The sequence below is a fragment of the Triticum dicoccoides genome, chromosome 3A, assembly GCF_002162155.2.
Source record: "Triticum dicoccoides isolate Atlit2015 ecotype Zavitan chromosome 3A, WEW_v2.0, whole genome shotgun sequence".
Classification (NCBI taxonomy): Eukaryota; Viridiplantae; Streptophyta; class Magnoliopsida; order Poales; family Poaceae; genus Triticum; species Triticum dicoccoides.
In genome coordinates this window covers 684,948,690-684,963,388 of record NC_041384.1, presented here as the reverse complement: position 1 = coordinate 684,963,388, position 14,699 = coordinate 684,948,690, and the positions used below count along the sequence as shown (strand labels likewise).

The 14,699-nt window shown below is 47.9% G+C and overlaps 1 protein-coding gene across 1 annotated transcript; it reads right to left on the bottom strand.

The window, feature by feature from the left end:
* Nucleotides 1-6,372: 6,372 nt before the first annotated feature.
* LOC119270200 (RNA polymerase II subunit 5-mediating protein homolog) lies at nt 6,373-10,643 on the bottom strand. Its single transcript, XM_037552173.1, has 11 exons — nt 10,253-10,643; nt 10,097-10,156; nt 9,820-9,987; nt 9,228-9,294; nt 8,512-8,789; nt 8,344-8,421; nt 8,189-8,225; nt 7,915-7,979; nt 7,061-7,105; nt 6,905-6,982; nt 6,373-6,806 (listed from the first exon to the last, which is right to left on the bottom strand). Exons 1-11 carry the CDS (start codon nt 10,454-10,456, stop codon nt 6,741-6,743), a joined length of 1,146 nt encoding a protein of 381 aa, XP_037408070.1. The 5' UTR covers nt 10,457-10,643; the 3' UTR covers nt 6,373-6,740.
* Nucleotides 10,644-14,699: the final 4,056 nt, after the last annotated feature.

Sequence of the window (14,699 nt, the reverse complement as noted above, 5' to 3'; positions counted from 1 at the left end):
CGCGTGCATCCGATGTGCCCGATGAGCCCGACTGCACCAGTGCGTCCCGCACGTCCCACGCACATCCGTCGCGCCCGACGAGCCCGACCACATCACGTGACGTGGCTTATTCCAACACTGCACGGGCTGGCTGCCGTTCGCCGCTCTCCGAGCCCTCGAGCTCACCGGCTACTCTCTCCAGCCCTGTCCGGACCTCACGTTCCCGTGCCTGGAGGCGATGCGGCTCCGGCGGTGCCGCACGGACTACGCGACGCTCCAGGACATGATCTCCGCCGCGCCCAAGCTCGCTGACGTCCGCCTTGAGGACGTGAGGTTCGTGAACTCGCAGCTCGAGTACCAGATCCGAATCCGATGCCCGGCGGCCACCGTCATCTTCATGGCCAACTGCAACTTCGGGTACCTCAACTTCGATGCATGCCGCGTCGAGCTCGACGCGCCGCGCCTCCGCCGCTTCTGCTACACCGTCGTCGCCTTCCTAGGCAGCTCCTTCTCCTTCGAGGCTTCGACTCGCCTATGACGCACCTGGAGGAGGTCCACCTGGCGTTGCACTCCCCAGCGGCGTGGCCACGGAGTCGCTCCATGCTCTATTCTATTTACCACGTGAGGGTTCTCAAGCTCACGGTCTACTCCATGGCCGACCTCGCCGTCGTCGCCGGCGCTATGTCGGTAACTTTCTACAAACTCGAGCGGCTCGAGATTGAAGAGCTCTGCGGGTGGTCTATCCAGAACCACGGCGTCGCCGCGGTGAGGGCCGTTGTGAGCCTGCTGCGTTGCTGCACCGTGGTGCGCGAGCTCCGGTTCAAGTTCAGATGGCTGGAGTACCTCGAGGAAATGGCGGAGCCGGATCGGCTTGCCGCCATGTCGGACTTCTCCCTGTGCAGATCCATCAACGCCGGCCACCACGACGACGAAGGTTGCTGTTATGATTTGGGCCTTCACGGCTTTGCTGCGGCTGCACGTTGGAGTGCCTACGGAATTCGCTGAGGAGGGTGGTGGTGAAGTTCGACGCGGAGGAGCTGACCTGCTTCCAGGTTCGGCTCATCAAGTTCCTGGCGGAGAACGCCATGGTTCTCGAGGAGTTCGTCGTCGACGGCGGGAAGGGGTACGACTCGAGCCGGATCCGCCGCAAGGTGGCGAGATGGCAGAAACGGAGACCGCCGTCATCTCCACTACCGCCGAAGACTCCCGTTCCACTAGTTGTCCGAGTTCCCGCCGCTCGGCAGTGCCCTTGATCCTGATCCAATTCCAGCGAAAACCGACGCCATGGCCTCGTCGTCCATTGTGCAGCAAGATACAATTTTCTAGAAAAATAGAAATGTAGGCGCAAAGGTACACTGAAAACTGAACTATTCTGATTTAGACTTGAAGAAAATGTCAATCGACCTACAGGCATAGATGCGCATCGAGAATTTTCAGGTTCTTGGAAGAAAATGTCAACCCTCGAATGCGTTTGAATTTGTGAAAGCATGTGTAGCACCCAACATCGACCTACATAATACTCTCTCCATTCCATTTGCTATTACAAATTGAGATATCAAAGCGTCTTATATTTAGAAAGGAACGGGGGGAGTATGTTGTTCGAATTGGTCTTTTCCTCCCTTCATGCAGGTGAGAAGATATGTGAGGGGTCGCATCTCGTGGGGTTCACAGGCGCCAGTCGAAGAGGTGCCTGGGCAACCACTCTGACCATGTCATGGCCACAATGTGCAGAAAAATGATGTGTTTAGGGCACATCTAGATGTGCTTTAGTTATTGCACATTTAAGTAAATGAATCAAGCAAAAAAGAAAAAAAAGAAAAAAAAATTCACACGAATCTTAACATAAAATCAATGATATAGGACTTAGTGCACATCTAAATGTGCTTTAGTAAAACTGGTAGAAAAATTAGTCAGCCGGTCAACCAAACCCCTCCTGGCTCTCTGATTACAATGAATCAAACGATTCGCTTGATTCATTTTCTAAATCATTCAATTCCTTCTAAGCATTTCTTTTTGCATCTTTAAGCGTATCGCGCGGACAAATTGTAGACACGCATCAAACCATTCCACCATACAGGCAACGGCAAGACCCACGATGGGTACCCAGACTCCAATTCGAAGACGGCTGGATCATAGGGCCACAAGGGGCCGAGCGATCAATCTGCGGACACGGCCGCCGCTGTTCCGACGTCCAGTCTGGGTTTGGACACGGGGGAGAGGCCACACACGGCCGGCGCGGCGTTCGGCGGTGGCGGTGGCAAGGTTGCCGCCTCCAGATCGCCAAGGGCGAGAAACTAATAATTCTACACTTACGGGCAAGATGACATAGAAACCACGTAAGGACTACTCTCCACCAATCTCTTTCTCCCCTTGATTTCCAGTGCGGGTCCCACCTCCTCATTATTTTCAATCAAGGTTTCACAGCTCAGTTCGTAACTTCAGTCAGTAAGAATCTATTCGTAAGTGTAGCATTTCTCGCGAGAAACCCTAGCGAAGACACACTCCCTGCACAGTTGTATACTTAGTATTTCTTTTCTATGCATATAGTATTTTTTAGACATATACTTAAATTATTAAGCACTTCTGTTTATATTGTGGGGAAATATTACAATCAACTAACTTATTGCAGCCATACGCCAGTTCGCCTCCCTCGAGCGACACATACCCCCATGCCCTACCCACCACTCTCTACCTCTCCTGCAATCTTATCTTTCCATGCTCCACTTCGTCGCCTCCATCAAAATCCCACTCCGCCGTCCCCCCAAAATTTCTCGTCGCCACCACATAAGTTCACCGTGCCCTCTCTCCTTGGTAGCACCATGCCCACACAAGCTGCTGCAAAGACCTGGTCTGGGAGGGGACACACCGTGGTGCTTCTTCCTTTCTTTTGCAATGGGCATGGTGTGCCTCTCCTACGAACCCGACTATGCTGACGGCAATCGTCGCTAGTGGCTTACGATGCTGAACACTAGGTTGTGTGCTACGAGCACTGCTGCGTCACATACGATGTTGCATAATGGCGAGTGCAATACAAACGATGTTGCAAACGTCGTGTCATGGCGACTGCAACAACGGCGATGTGCCTTCAACGACAATGATGCTACGCCACGACGACTACAACATTGATGATGTTGCATAACGACGAGCTCAATATAGGCGACACTGCAATGGCGTTGCGCTGTGACTGTGATCGCAACATCAATGATATTGCATAACGACCTTTTTTTTGAGACACAGTTGCATAACGACGTGCACAAGACAATGTTGCGATGGCTTAATGCATTGGACGGCCCAAGCGCCAATGCCCTTCTACTTTGGGCCTTCTCTGGTGGTACACTAGTACGTCCACATAAGGATGTCAAGCCCTAAAAAGAACGTATAACGATGTCACGCAAAGGTACAGAGCCCTAACAGAACTCTCGATCCGGATGCATGGCGACCGCCGCCGCGCGGGACCGGTTCTCCGAGCTCCCCGACGACCTGCTCATCCACATACTCTCCTTCGCCCCGGTACGTGAGGCCGCCAGCACCACCGCGCTCTCCCGGCGATGGCGCCGCCCGCTCTGGCTCGACACCGGCGCCGTCAACGTCGACTACCGTTCCTATACCACCGGCGGCGGCGGCGGCGGCAGCGACCCTCTCTGGACTCGCGTGCTGGATGACATCACAAACGCGCGCCTTGGCTTGATCCGCTCCAGCGGCCGCGGCCCCAACAAGTTTACCCTCGTCATGCGCGACGACAGCATGCGCACGCGCGACTACGGCACCTTGCACGCCGCCAGCAGCCCGGAAGAAGACGAGGAGGAAGACTCCTCCAGCATCGATGACGAGGAGGACTCCTCCGGCATCGAGGACGAGGCGGACCCCGTCGGCACCGCGGAGGAGGAGAGCGCCGCCGGCGTCGTCGTGCCGGAGGAGTACGTCGCCGACGCCGAGGAGTTCCGGCTCGAGTGGCTAGACTACGGGCGCTGCACGCTCCCGTACTCCCTGCGCTCAGTACCCTTCGCCGCTCTCCGACTCCTCGAGCTCACCGGCTACGCCCTCGAGCCCTTCTCGGACCGACGGCAGCCCCTCGCGTTCCCGTGCCTGGAGGCCATGCGGCTCCGGCGGTGCCGCACGAAGCTTGCCACGCTCCAGGACATAATCTCCGCCGCGCCCAAGCTCGCCGACATCCACCTTGAGTCCGTGAGATTCGTGGACACCCTGCCCAATTACAGCTACCGCGTCCGATGCCCGGCGGCCACCGTCCTCCTCATGGCCAACTGCGGCCTCGAGAACCTCTACTTTGCCGGCGTGTGCAGCATCGAGGTCGACGCGCCCCGCCTCCGCCGCTTAGGCTGCAGCGTCGTCACCTTCCAAGGTACCTCCTTCTCCTTCGAGTCGCCCATGACGCACCTGGAGGAGGTCCACCTGGCGTTGCACTCCCCGGCGGCAATAGTGAGAAATCGTTGCATGCTCAATGTCGACTCCATGCGTCACGTGAGGGTTCTCAAGCTCACCGCCTACTCCATGGGCGACCTCGCCGATACTATGTCGTTTTATTTTCCCAACCTCGATCTGCTCGAGGTTGAAGAGCTCTGCGGGTGGTGTGTCCAGAACCACGGCGCCGTGGCGAGGGCCGTCGTGAGCCTGCTGTCGTGCTGCCCCGCGGTGCGCGAGGTCCGGCTGAAGTTCAGATGGCTGGAGTACCTCGAAGAAATCTCAGAACCGGATCAGATTGCCGCCATGTCGGACTTGGACGATGGGGACGAAGATTGTTGTGATGATTCGGACCTTCAAGGACTTTGCCGCAGATGCAGGTTGCCCTGCCTCCAGAATTCGTTAAGGAGGGTGGTGATAAAGTTCGACACGGAGAAGCTGACCTGCCTCCAGGTACGTCTCGTCAAGTTCCTGGCCAAGAACGCCATGGTTCTCGAGGAGTTCGTCATCGACGGCCAGAAGGGGTACGATTCGAGCCGCATCCACCGGAAGGTGGCTAGATGGCAGAAACAGAGACCGTCGCTGTATCCACTACCACCGCGGAAGACTCCCATTCCACGGTTGTCCGAATTCCCGCCACTCGATCGGCAGTGCCCTTGACCCTGATCCAATCCCAGCGAACACCGCCGCCGTGGCCTCATCCATTGTGCAGCAAGATGCACTTTTGTACAAATAGAAATAGAAAAGTATGTTCTTCATCCCATAATATAAGACCGTTGTACAAACTAAACTTTTGTATTATGGGACGGAGGGAGTAGGTGCAAAGGTACATTGAAATTGAACTATTCGAGACTTGAAGAAAATGTCAAACGACCTAGAGGCATCTATATAGGCATCGAGAATTTTTAGGTTCTTGGAAAAGTTTCTACAAGCAATCCATTGCCCATAGGCATAGGGAAGAAAGGGGATTTTTGCTCTGTTCAAGAGAAACCCTGACAGCTATGTGTCTGTGGCCTGAATTATTTTTTCGCCTCAGTTGATTCCATGCACGCCGGCCTAACCTCCTGCATCCGTGGCGGCTACCGGAACCCTAACAACCCGACTCCCAGGCATACACTTTGGCTTGACATAGTACTCAAGACTTCTGAAAAGAGACGAGTTGCAACCAATCATCAAACAGTTTATGTCTCAGTCGACGCTATATTTCTTTGATCATGCATGGAGATTCATACATGATCTTTTATCTTGCATGGAGATTCATACATAATTTTTTTTCAAGTTTTTTTCTTCTTATATTATTATCACTTGACTGAGACTTGATTAAACCTCAGTCGACTAAAACCTAAACACGGACCATCATCGAATATGCTTGAATTGTGAAAGCATGTGTAGCACCCAACATCGACCTGCATTGGTACATATAATATAAGGGCGTGTTTAGGGCACATCTAGATGTGCTCTAGTTATTGCACATCTAAGTGAGTGAATCAAGCATAAAGAGGGGGAAAAAAGAAAAGAAAATATCAACACGAATCTCAACATAAGATTAATGACATAGGATTTAGATGTGCAATACTTATTGCACATCTAGATGTGCAATACTTATTGCACATCTAGATGTGCTTTAGCAAAACCGATAATATAATACTCTCTATATTCCTAAATATTTTGGTAGTTCAAAACATCCATCTTACGTATTTAGGAACGGAAGGAGTACGTCTGGTGTTCGAATTGGTCTTCTCCTCCCTTCCTGCAGGTGTGAAGATATGTCAGGGGTCGCATCCTGGTGGGGTTCACAGGCGCCAAGCGAAGAGGTGCCTGGGCCACCACTTTGACCATGCCATGGCCATGATGTGTAGGAAACATTAGTTGGCTGTTGAAAAAAACCCTCCTGGCTCTCTGATTATAATGAATCAAACGAGTCGTTTGATTCATTTCCTACCTAGTATTAACGTATGCTTAATTACTCCCAGATTTAACCAATCAATTGACCACAAATCGTTCATCTCTCTATCAGCCTCTGTTTCAATTCCTTCTAAGCAATTTTCTTTGCATTTCTAAGCATATCGCGCGTACAAATTGTAGACACGCATCAAACCATTCCACCGTACAGGCAACGGCAAAAGACCCAGGATAAAAGTTGAGGTGATAGTGCCATACATTCAGAATGCCAACACTTCTGTCCTTCCCGACGCACTGACAAACTCAAAAGGACCCCTGTCCAAAATGCGGCGCATCATTCTGATGCAGCATGCCGTCTCTCATGGTACTTGTCAATGCAGCTCTTGCCAGCGACTCGAAGTAGATGATCCTGTGTTAATTCTAGTGTCCAAGAGGCATACTCAGCGTCCTCCCTTCTGCATCTTGAATCTAGACATGGGCCTTGAAGAAGAAGCGGAACTAGCAGGCTGCCAGATATGTTCAGGCAAGGAGTTTACAGGGATCAGATAAAACATGAATGCACACCACACAATGCCAATGGAAAGACTCAAAGGATGGAGCTTACTTTCTCACTATCATTACTCCTTGGTTGTTCGATCACTGAGAGACCTTCATCGTGTTCAACAATAGATCCCGTGAAAGCCTGGTGAAGGGCATAAACAGGGTGAAATGCAATTCAAAAAGGTGTATGTCACTATACATCAGAGTACGAGCAAATGACCTTTTGTCCACCTGGTAGTATCTGCCGATCGCGAGATGAAGAAACCTGCCAGGCAAGTAACTATAGTCAGCACTATTAATAGTAAATACATAAAAACAATAGAACACTACAAATGAAACATTAGATAAACTGCATCCCTAGGTCTTCAGAATGGTGCCTGATTTTACTTCACAGAGAACGACTACCTCGCTTCACAAAATTATGAACTTCTAGAAAGCACACAGTAACTTTAACTACTAATACATATAGAAGAACTATTTAGATGGTGAGTTGTTGCAAAAACGACATCATTAAATATTTTATAAGAATATCTCCTAATTATCATGTGCTCAAATATGTATACAAGGAATAGGCAAAGTTGCATGTTTGAGACCGTGTCAGTATCCAAAATATAATATACTCGCGAAAGGAGAGTGCAATAGTTCTACACCTCTACTAGCCTAAGGTAAAAGGGCAAACACAAGGCCAGGTTAGCACAAAGTTTATGTTAAAAAATAGACTAAGAAGTTAACCGGGTGCGAAGATCTAAAGCACAGCCAGACAATCATGTCTACATATGACATATGCAGACTGGATTCATAATATCAGAAGTATTTTGGACATCAGTAACCAAAAAGACTGACAAATGTTGTGAGAACTGAGGACAGCTAGTACTCACATCCATGTTGCCTCATTATGTTTCTATAGAAGAACAGCGACCAAAAAATATGAAAAAAAAAATTACATAGGCAAGGAATGATGAAAGTAATGTTGGAATAAATGGGCCATGGCCCAGTAAAATTTCAGATAATGTGAGAGAAGTCGAGGGGGTGGAGGGCACATTATTTCCAACAAAAATCCCTTCGAATACATACCTTGGGTCCTGAAGAGTACCTTGATGAACTAACTATTTGCCCGTTCTCATCTTTAAAAGAAACAGCTGCAAGTAGGAAATTTAGGTCAAAGGCATATAAGCAGGGTAATTTTAAGAACTTCAAGCAAACACGTTGGTGCAAAAAGGAGTACCAACTCTTACACAAACAAGATGACAATAAAAATCAGCAAAACAATTAGGTGTGTCACTAGGTAATCAAAATATCATGTACACATCCTGAATATGGTGTCCCACATGCCAGTATCACGACTAACCTTTTCTAAGCGAAGCCTGAACTTCAGAGTTTGTTATCTGCACATTAGATGAAACACACTGTTACTGTTACAGAAGCTAAGATAACCAATTTTGACTGCTAGCCATTCATTCAGGCACAAAGTAGAAGGTGTTGAAAAAGGAATAATGAGCTTACGGAGGTACTGCCTGATGGCGCAAGAGAAGAACCTTGTAGTGTTTCCTTCTCTCCTAGCTTCTTTAGTGCACTCTTCAGCTATTAGTTCGAACACCAACATATAAACACATTGGTCAAATTAATATTACACCAAATTATGCCACGCCAGCTAGATAAGCACAAAGATACCTGGGCATTTCCTTGACTCTGGCCATTACCACCACTTCCAGAAACTGAGGCACCAAAACTAACATTGTCATGCTCATTGCCATAACTTAATGTTTCCCCATTTTCCTCACCATCCTCACTTGTTCCAGCATCTTCATCGTCACCATCGTCGTCGTCATCATCACCTTCATCTTCGGAAGTACTTCCAGCTTCCTTTTCTAACATTTCAAGCTCATCAAACCTAGCCATCATCCGAGCATGTTCCTCATCTGATATGCCCCCAGAAGAACTTGAAGCCTCTGGGAAAGATACGTAGAAAGTCATGCTGAAGCAGAAGTTGTTACTTGGCAACAAATGTAAGTGCTAAAGGTTTGCCACTGCTTCATTTGAAGGCAGCAATCATCTCAGCACAACAAGATAGTCTTGACATAATGTCTGCAAAAATAAATATACTACAAAAAAAATATAATGCTCTCAGCCAAACAACATTCAATTGTAGAATGAGATACCTTGTCAATTCAGGAATAATCAAGAAGTATAAGATGTCAATAAAAGTCAATTTGGATAGGGTAAATTTGAATCTGAACCCCAAGGACTCACAAGTGGGATATGCATGTCAGTACAACATCATCATTACAGTTCAGCATACTAAGATGACAAAAAGAGCCAATACATACTGAAGATAAGAAGGATGCAGAATATCAGTAGCTAAATAAACAAAAGCTCCAAATGATTACCTGTTTTTGATGAAATTATTTCTGTGTCTTCTTCATCATATTCTTCCCTTATTTCAACAAGACCCTCCTGCGGGCATCAATATAATTAAGGATCCAGTTAGAAATAATTTTGCACAGAAGCAAAACCCACAATTAAACTATAGGCTGAAGACCAACATGAGAATAGTTATCGAATTTGTTAAGACAATAGAGTATAATACAATGAAAGATCAATCATATTGAGTAATTCAGTTCGGAGCCAAAAAGGTTATATTGCTGCACCTCAATGTAGTATGTATAGTAAGACCACACCCATTTTATATAGATGGATCTACACTAGTTTCCACGGCGTAGATTAACAAACATGTTAGAAACAAGAAGCACCCAGCTTTCAATGCAACAAGGCTAAGATGTTATAGCTTAGTCTGCATGCTATATAAGTATCACAAGTGCAGAGTCCCCATGTCAGCATCAATCTACTGTAATTCAGTATCAATTTCCCTTTCCCCTTACCAGTGACCTCAACCAAATTGCTACTACAGTAACCTCTTAGCTGAACACTAGCATAGGAATACACTATTTCTGAAGATTTCACAAGAGCCAAGAGCCTTACCGAAGCCTCCGCAGCGGTGGACTCGAAGAACTTGGCCTCAGCCTCGAGGTCGGAGATGGTTGCCTTGATGGCCTCCATTTGAGCCTCCAACTCCATCCCCCTCCTGTGCAGTATCTCGGTCGTCTGCTTCGCAGACCTATCAGCGTAGTACCCATCCCCCAGAAGCACCTAAGGCACAACCCAAACAAAATTGTCAGCACACATGTTACAGTCGCAGGCAGCAAACCAAGCAGGCAGGTAGAAGCTCCAAGGCCAAAGAATCTGTGGAATGCCATACCAGGAGCTCATTGGTGTGGATCAAGCTCCCAGGGAAAAAGGCGCCGCCGCCAAAGGGGACCTGCGAAACCAGACCAGGGGATCACTAAATTGGCTCGTGGGAAGTAGCTATGCTGCTAAATAGGATGACGAGAGGAGGTAGGGATGAGTGAGAGACCATGATTTGGTGGGAGAGCTCGTCGGGGAGGCGCTGGACGAGGTTGACGAGGGCGGCGTTGTCGGCGAAGAAGCCCTGGACGCGCGCGAGGTCGGCGCGGCGGTCGGCGATGGCCTGGGCCACGCGGGACACGGCTCTCCTCGTCTCCTCCGGCGAGAACGCGGAGGCCAGCGGCGTCGCCGTCCCCTTCTTCGCCGTTGCCATCGCCGCCGCTGTCGCGCTCTGCTCTGCTACCCACAACCAAGCCTAAACCCAGCGTCTGCGCCGAAGGAGGCGGAAGAGGAGGCCGGGCGTTGGGTGTTGACAGCGGAGAGCGTGTATGGCGCGGTGGCCGCCTGCGGCGGCGGCGGCGGCGGCGGGTCGTGAAGCTAGCTGGGTCGACCCACTAGTCCCGATGGGTCTTCGGTGACTCTGCCGCCTCCCGTGGCCCCAACCTGAAACCGGGGACGGCCCAGAATGCGCAAGTGGCCTTTAGTTTTTTGGGTCGGGCCGCTGAACCAATGGGTCTAGTAGGGGACATATCTTTGTCTCAAAAAAAAAGTAGGGGACGTGTCATATCTAAGTTGATGTCCATTCTGTTTATGATTTATTTTTTTTTTGTTCTATTTTTTTTCTTGTTGTTGTATTATATATTTGTGGGAGCTTAGATGTGACATCCTTAAAAACATCTAGATGTGAATTAGACAAACTGAAAAAGAAAAGTTTGCTTGGAGAAAGGCAATTCACTTGTCCGAATTTCACCGCTCAGGAAAAAATGTTCTGAATTTCAACAAAATCACTGGTTAAGGGTTATCCCTTGCAAATGCCACTCCTCATCTTGCCTGGTGCTGACAAATGGAGCACCAACAAAAAAAGACAAGTGGCGCACCGCATGAGTTTTTTTTTCTTCTATAGATTCGTTTATATAAAATGGTTTATCTTTTGAACCATGCGTACAAATACAAAACTGTTTTCATCATTGGATGCATCATGATCTTCAAAACTAGATCCCACGTTAAAAGGTTTTGATGAACTTTTTTCACAAAAAGTTCAAAAATTGGAAAAAAGATGGAAAAATGAAAGTAAGGCAATAAAAAAGAATATCGAAAGAAAAATGCAGCCCATAAGCACATGATGTGTTTTTCCCTTTTTCGGAGAAGCACAGTGTGCTTTTCCCTTTTTCGAGTTGTGCTTCGGGCAGAAACACGGGCCGTGCATCTCGTGGAAGCAAAAGTTATGATTTTTTCCTTTTTCCTGAGAAGCAGAGTTGTGCTAAAAAAACATGAAAACCTAATCTATATCTATACTACTATTAAACAATCAAACAAGAACTTCTTTAAGCACACCTCACAAAAGCGTACACAGATCCAATACCACCGCACGATTAGGCCCACTAAAATCAATCTAACGGTTAGCCTTAACCTAAACCATTTTCTGTGTGCATTTAGCAATTTACATTGACTGACCGTACTTCATCGTGGAGGAAAACATGAAACTCCACGTCTGAGCTATTAGGAAACTAATAATTACGGGTGCATCCTATTCTAGGAAACTAAATAGAGTGGATCCATCCTATTAGGAAACTAATCTCAGACAAATCCATCCTATTAAAAAACTTATCTCGAACGCATCCATCCTATTAGGAAGCTAATCGCGAGCCGCCTGCCAGAATCGCGATTTTGAATCGGATCAGAGCTTTGATGGTAGGATCGCAAATCGTAGAATCTCCACTATCAGGATCGTAGAAACGTAGATTCTAAGAACTAAAATCGTAGAATCATAGGGGTTAGTTTGGATCGTAAAGTCGTAGAATCGTATAAAGAATTGCGATTCTGACAACTTTGCCTGCCGCCATCATGCACGCTAGCCACGATGGGGGAAGCGCGAGGAGCTTTGTCTTTCTCCGGAAACACACGTGCTATCGCCGCCATCGTCTTCTCTTTGGAGGCCAGGCGCTCTTCTCCCGCTACTGCGACGACTCCATCCACGTCCAGCGCATGCTCTCCGGCAACCATCGGCATCCGCATTGACTTCAGCTCCGTTCGCAGCACCCATGCCGACAAAGTGTCTGTTCAGTGGGTGCACGTGCATCTCTACTCCTAATGGACGAATTGGTTGAATAGTCCCCCCACTTTCAACCGGTTTTTTTTCAACTGGTTTTTCTTCGTCCCACCTCCCACCACCCCCTCCCACCGGTTTTTCTCTTTCTCGTCTGGCCGACAATACCCAACGTATTTATGGTAATCAATCACAATTAATCCACGTATGGTAAGGCTATAAACTTAGAAATCTCAAATATGATAATTATAGTAATAAATCAATCCATGTATGGTAAGGCTATAACTAAGGAAATTTCGAATATGGTAATTATCACCAGAATCAAAGCTTTCCAAAAAAGTTCTTCTTGCCATACCCTAATCGTGACCTCCTCATCCTGAGGCATTATCTCTACTCTTAATGGAGCAGTTGCTAGGATTGCGTCCACTGTTATTATTCGTCTGGTTTATTTTCGTCCGGTTTATTTTCGTCTTTCCTTCCACCATCCCATGTACCAAAAGCCAAACGGATCAGAACTTTCCATGTGGACACAAATAATTTAGTAATGTCTTTATGGGAGAGAATCAATCACGGTTAATCTCTAATCAATATTTAAAAATCAAATCTAAATTAATTAACTTACCATAAGTCGGTCAATCACTGATTAATCTTTCCATACGTAGTCAAATTACATCAAAGGAAATGTTTCGATTATAGTAGTACCCTGCTACAAACCGAGCGAGTCGGGCTTTCACCCCGCACCGCACGACTCTTCTCTCCCCCTCGCCGCCTCCCACCTCGGGCCGCTCGCCATTCGTCTTCCCGAGGGACGCAGCCGCACCACCGCGCTCAGCTGCTCCCTCACCTCCCCCGCCGTCCTCACCCGTAGGACGCCGCCGCACCTCTCCTCTGCATCACCCTGTTGGCGGGATCCAGGTCACGGGGCTGATGACCTCATCATCTCTGACGGCGGATCTGGTCATCGGCGAGGAGGCCGAGCCTCATGCTTCGGCCACAGCCACCCCGACCTCGTTGTATGTTCGCCTCCTCATCCACCCCCTTCCCTGTCCAATTTTGCTTTATTTTGGTTCGTCTTTCATCCCTTCCAAACCGGACTTTTTACCTTACGATGCCCGCCTCCTATGTTTCTGCATTAACTAACACGGCGTCGCGTGATCGTGGAGCAGCAGGGTTGAGAGGATGGGTCTCAGTGACGGGCGGATGGCATTCGTCGTGTGAGCGAAAATAGTATGTAACTCATGGAGTGCAAGTTGTTGTGCGGCTACATGGCGACGCTCGACTGTAGTGTTGAGACATAGGGCACGTGCGCCATGATGTCGTGCTTCACCATCGCCTCCCCTAGCTTTCTCTCAAGGCATCGTGGTCTCGATGGGTTGGGGCTCGCCTCCCGCACTCCTCTTTGTCGTGTACAAAAACCAAGGTGACCCCTAGGTACTCTCAACGCTTGGTCTAGAAATCCCTCGAATTCGTTGCCCAAGCCGAGTGTTGTGATCTGACGGTCGGTCATCGTGCAGGTGTCGAATTATTGAGGGAGGCTTCAGATCGTCCAAGGCATGGAGATGAGGCTGGCCATTAAGGATGTGGGTGAAGGTCACGTCGTTTCTTCTCCTGGCTCCAATATCCACTGCTGATATTTTGAGTTCTTTGATCTAAGAAAGAACCATGGGAACGTAAGGTTTTTAACCCAACATGATTTAATTACCCTTTTCACTTTTGTATTTTATAAGTACATAAGCATTCAGTTCTTCTATCCTTTGTACGAGGATGCAATTCACTCCAAACATGTAAGCAGTGTCACATCTTACAGAAGCTTCTAATTTTTTACAATGAGTATGGTACATAAACCAATGTGCTTGGGTTGTGCTTTGTGTTTCTGTCATGCCTTGTCTTTAGAAGGCACCGTGATGAATGCTAATTTAATAGAGGAGAATCAAGCAAGCGATGTGTAATGATTTTAATGAATTTTAATGACCATATTCTACACTTAATGATGATTGATAGTCGATTTATGGTTTCTCCCACTTTAGTGAGAAAGATGTGGTGTACAGAATCTTGCAAAAATGGAGGATATGGATTTGGGGCGCGAACTGTCCCGACCACGGCGGTGCTGCCTACCAACACCATGTGCAAGACTGCCTGACTTGTCCTCTATCTTAATGGTAAGTTTCTCTCTTTTTCTATCTCGTGGTCTCCTTGATTTGTCTTTCGAGGAAGGATTGAAAGTAGTTTGGGTGGTTCAATTAATTCAATGCCCAACAATATCATCAGTTGTCAGCAAGAAGTTACTCCAAATTCCATCGCCTAACAATATCATCAGTTGTAAGAAGTTAGGAGTTTGGTACGTACCCCGGTGCAAGAGGCCATGGATGCAAAAGGTACTTCTGCTAGAGTAAGATTAGATAGTCAAATT

Bases quoted from the DNA above. Each gene is read 5' to 3' on its own strand.
- LOC119270200 (XM_037552173.1), bottom strand. From the start codon at position 10,456: ATGGCAACGGCGAAGAAGGGGACGGCGACGCCGCTGGCCTCCGCGTTC. The intron at 10,157-10,252 runs GTCTCTCACTCA...CTGGTTTCGCAG, and splicing joins AGCTCTCCCACCAAATCATG to GTCCCCTTTGGCGGCGGCGC. The intron at 8,790-9,227 runs GTAATCATTTGG...TATCTTTCCCAG, and splicing joins AATAATTTCATCAAAAACAG to AGGCTTCAAGTTCTTCTGGG.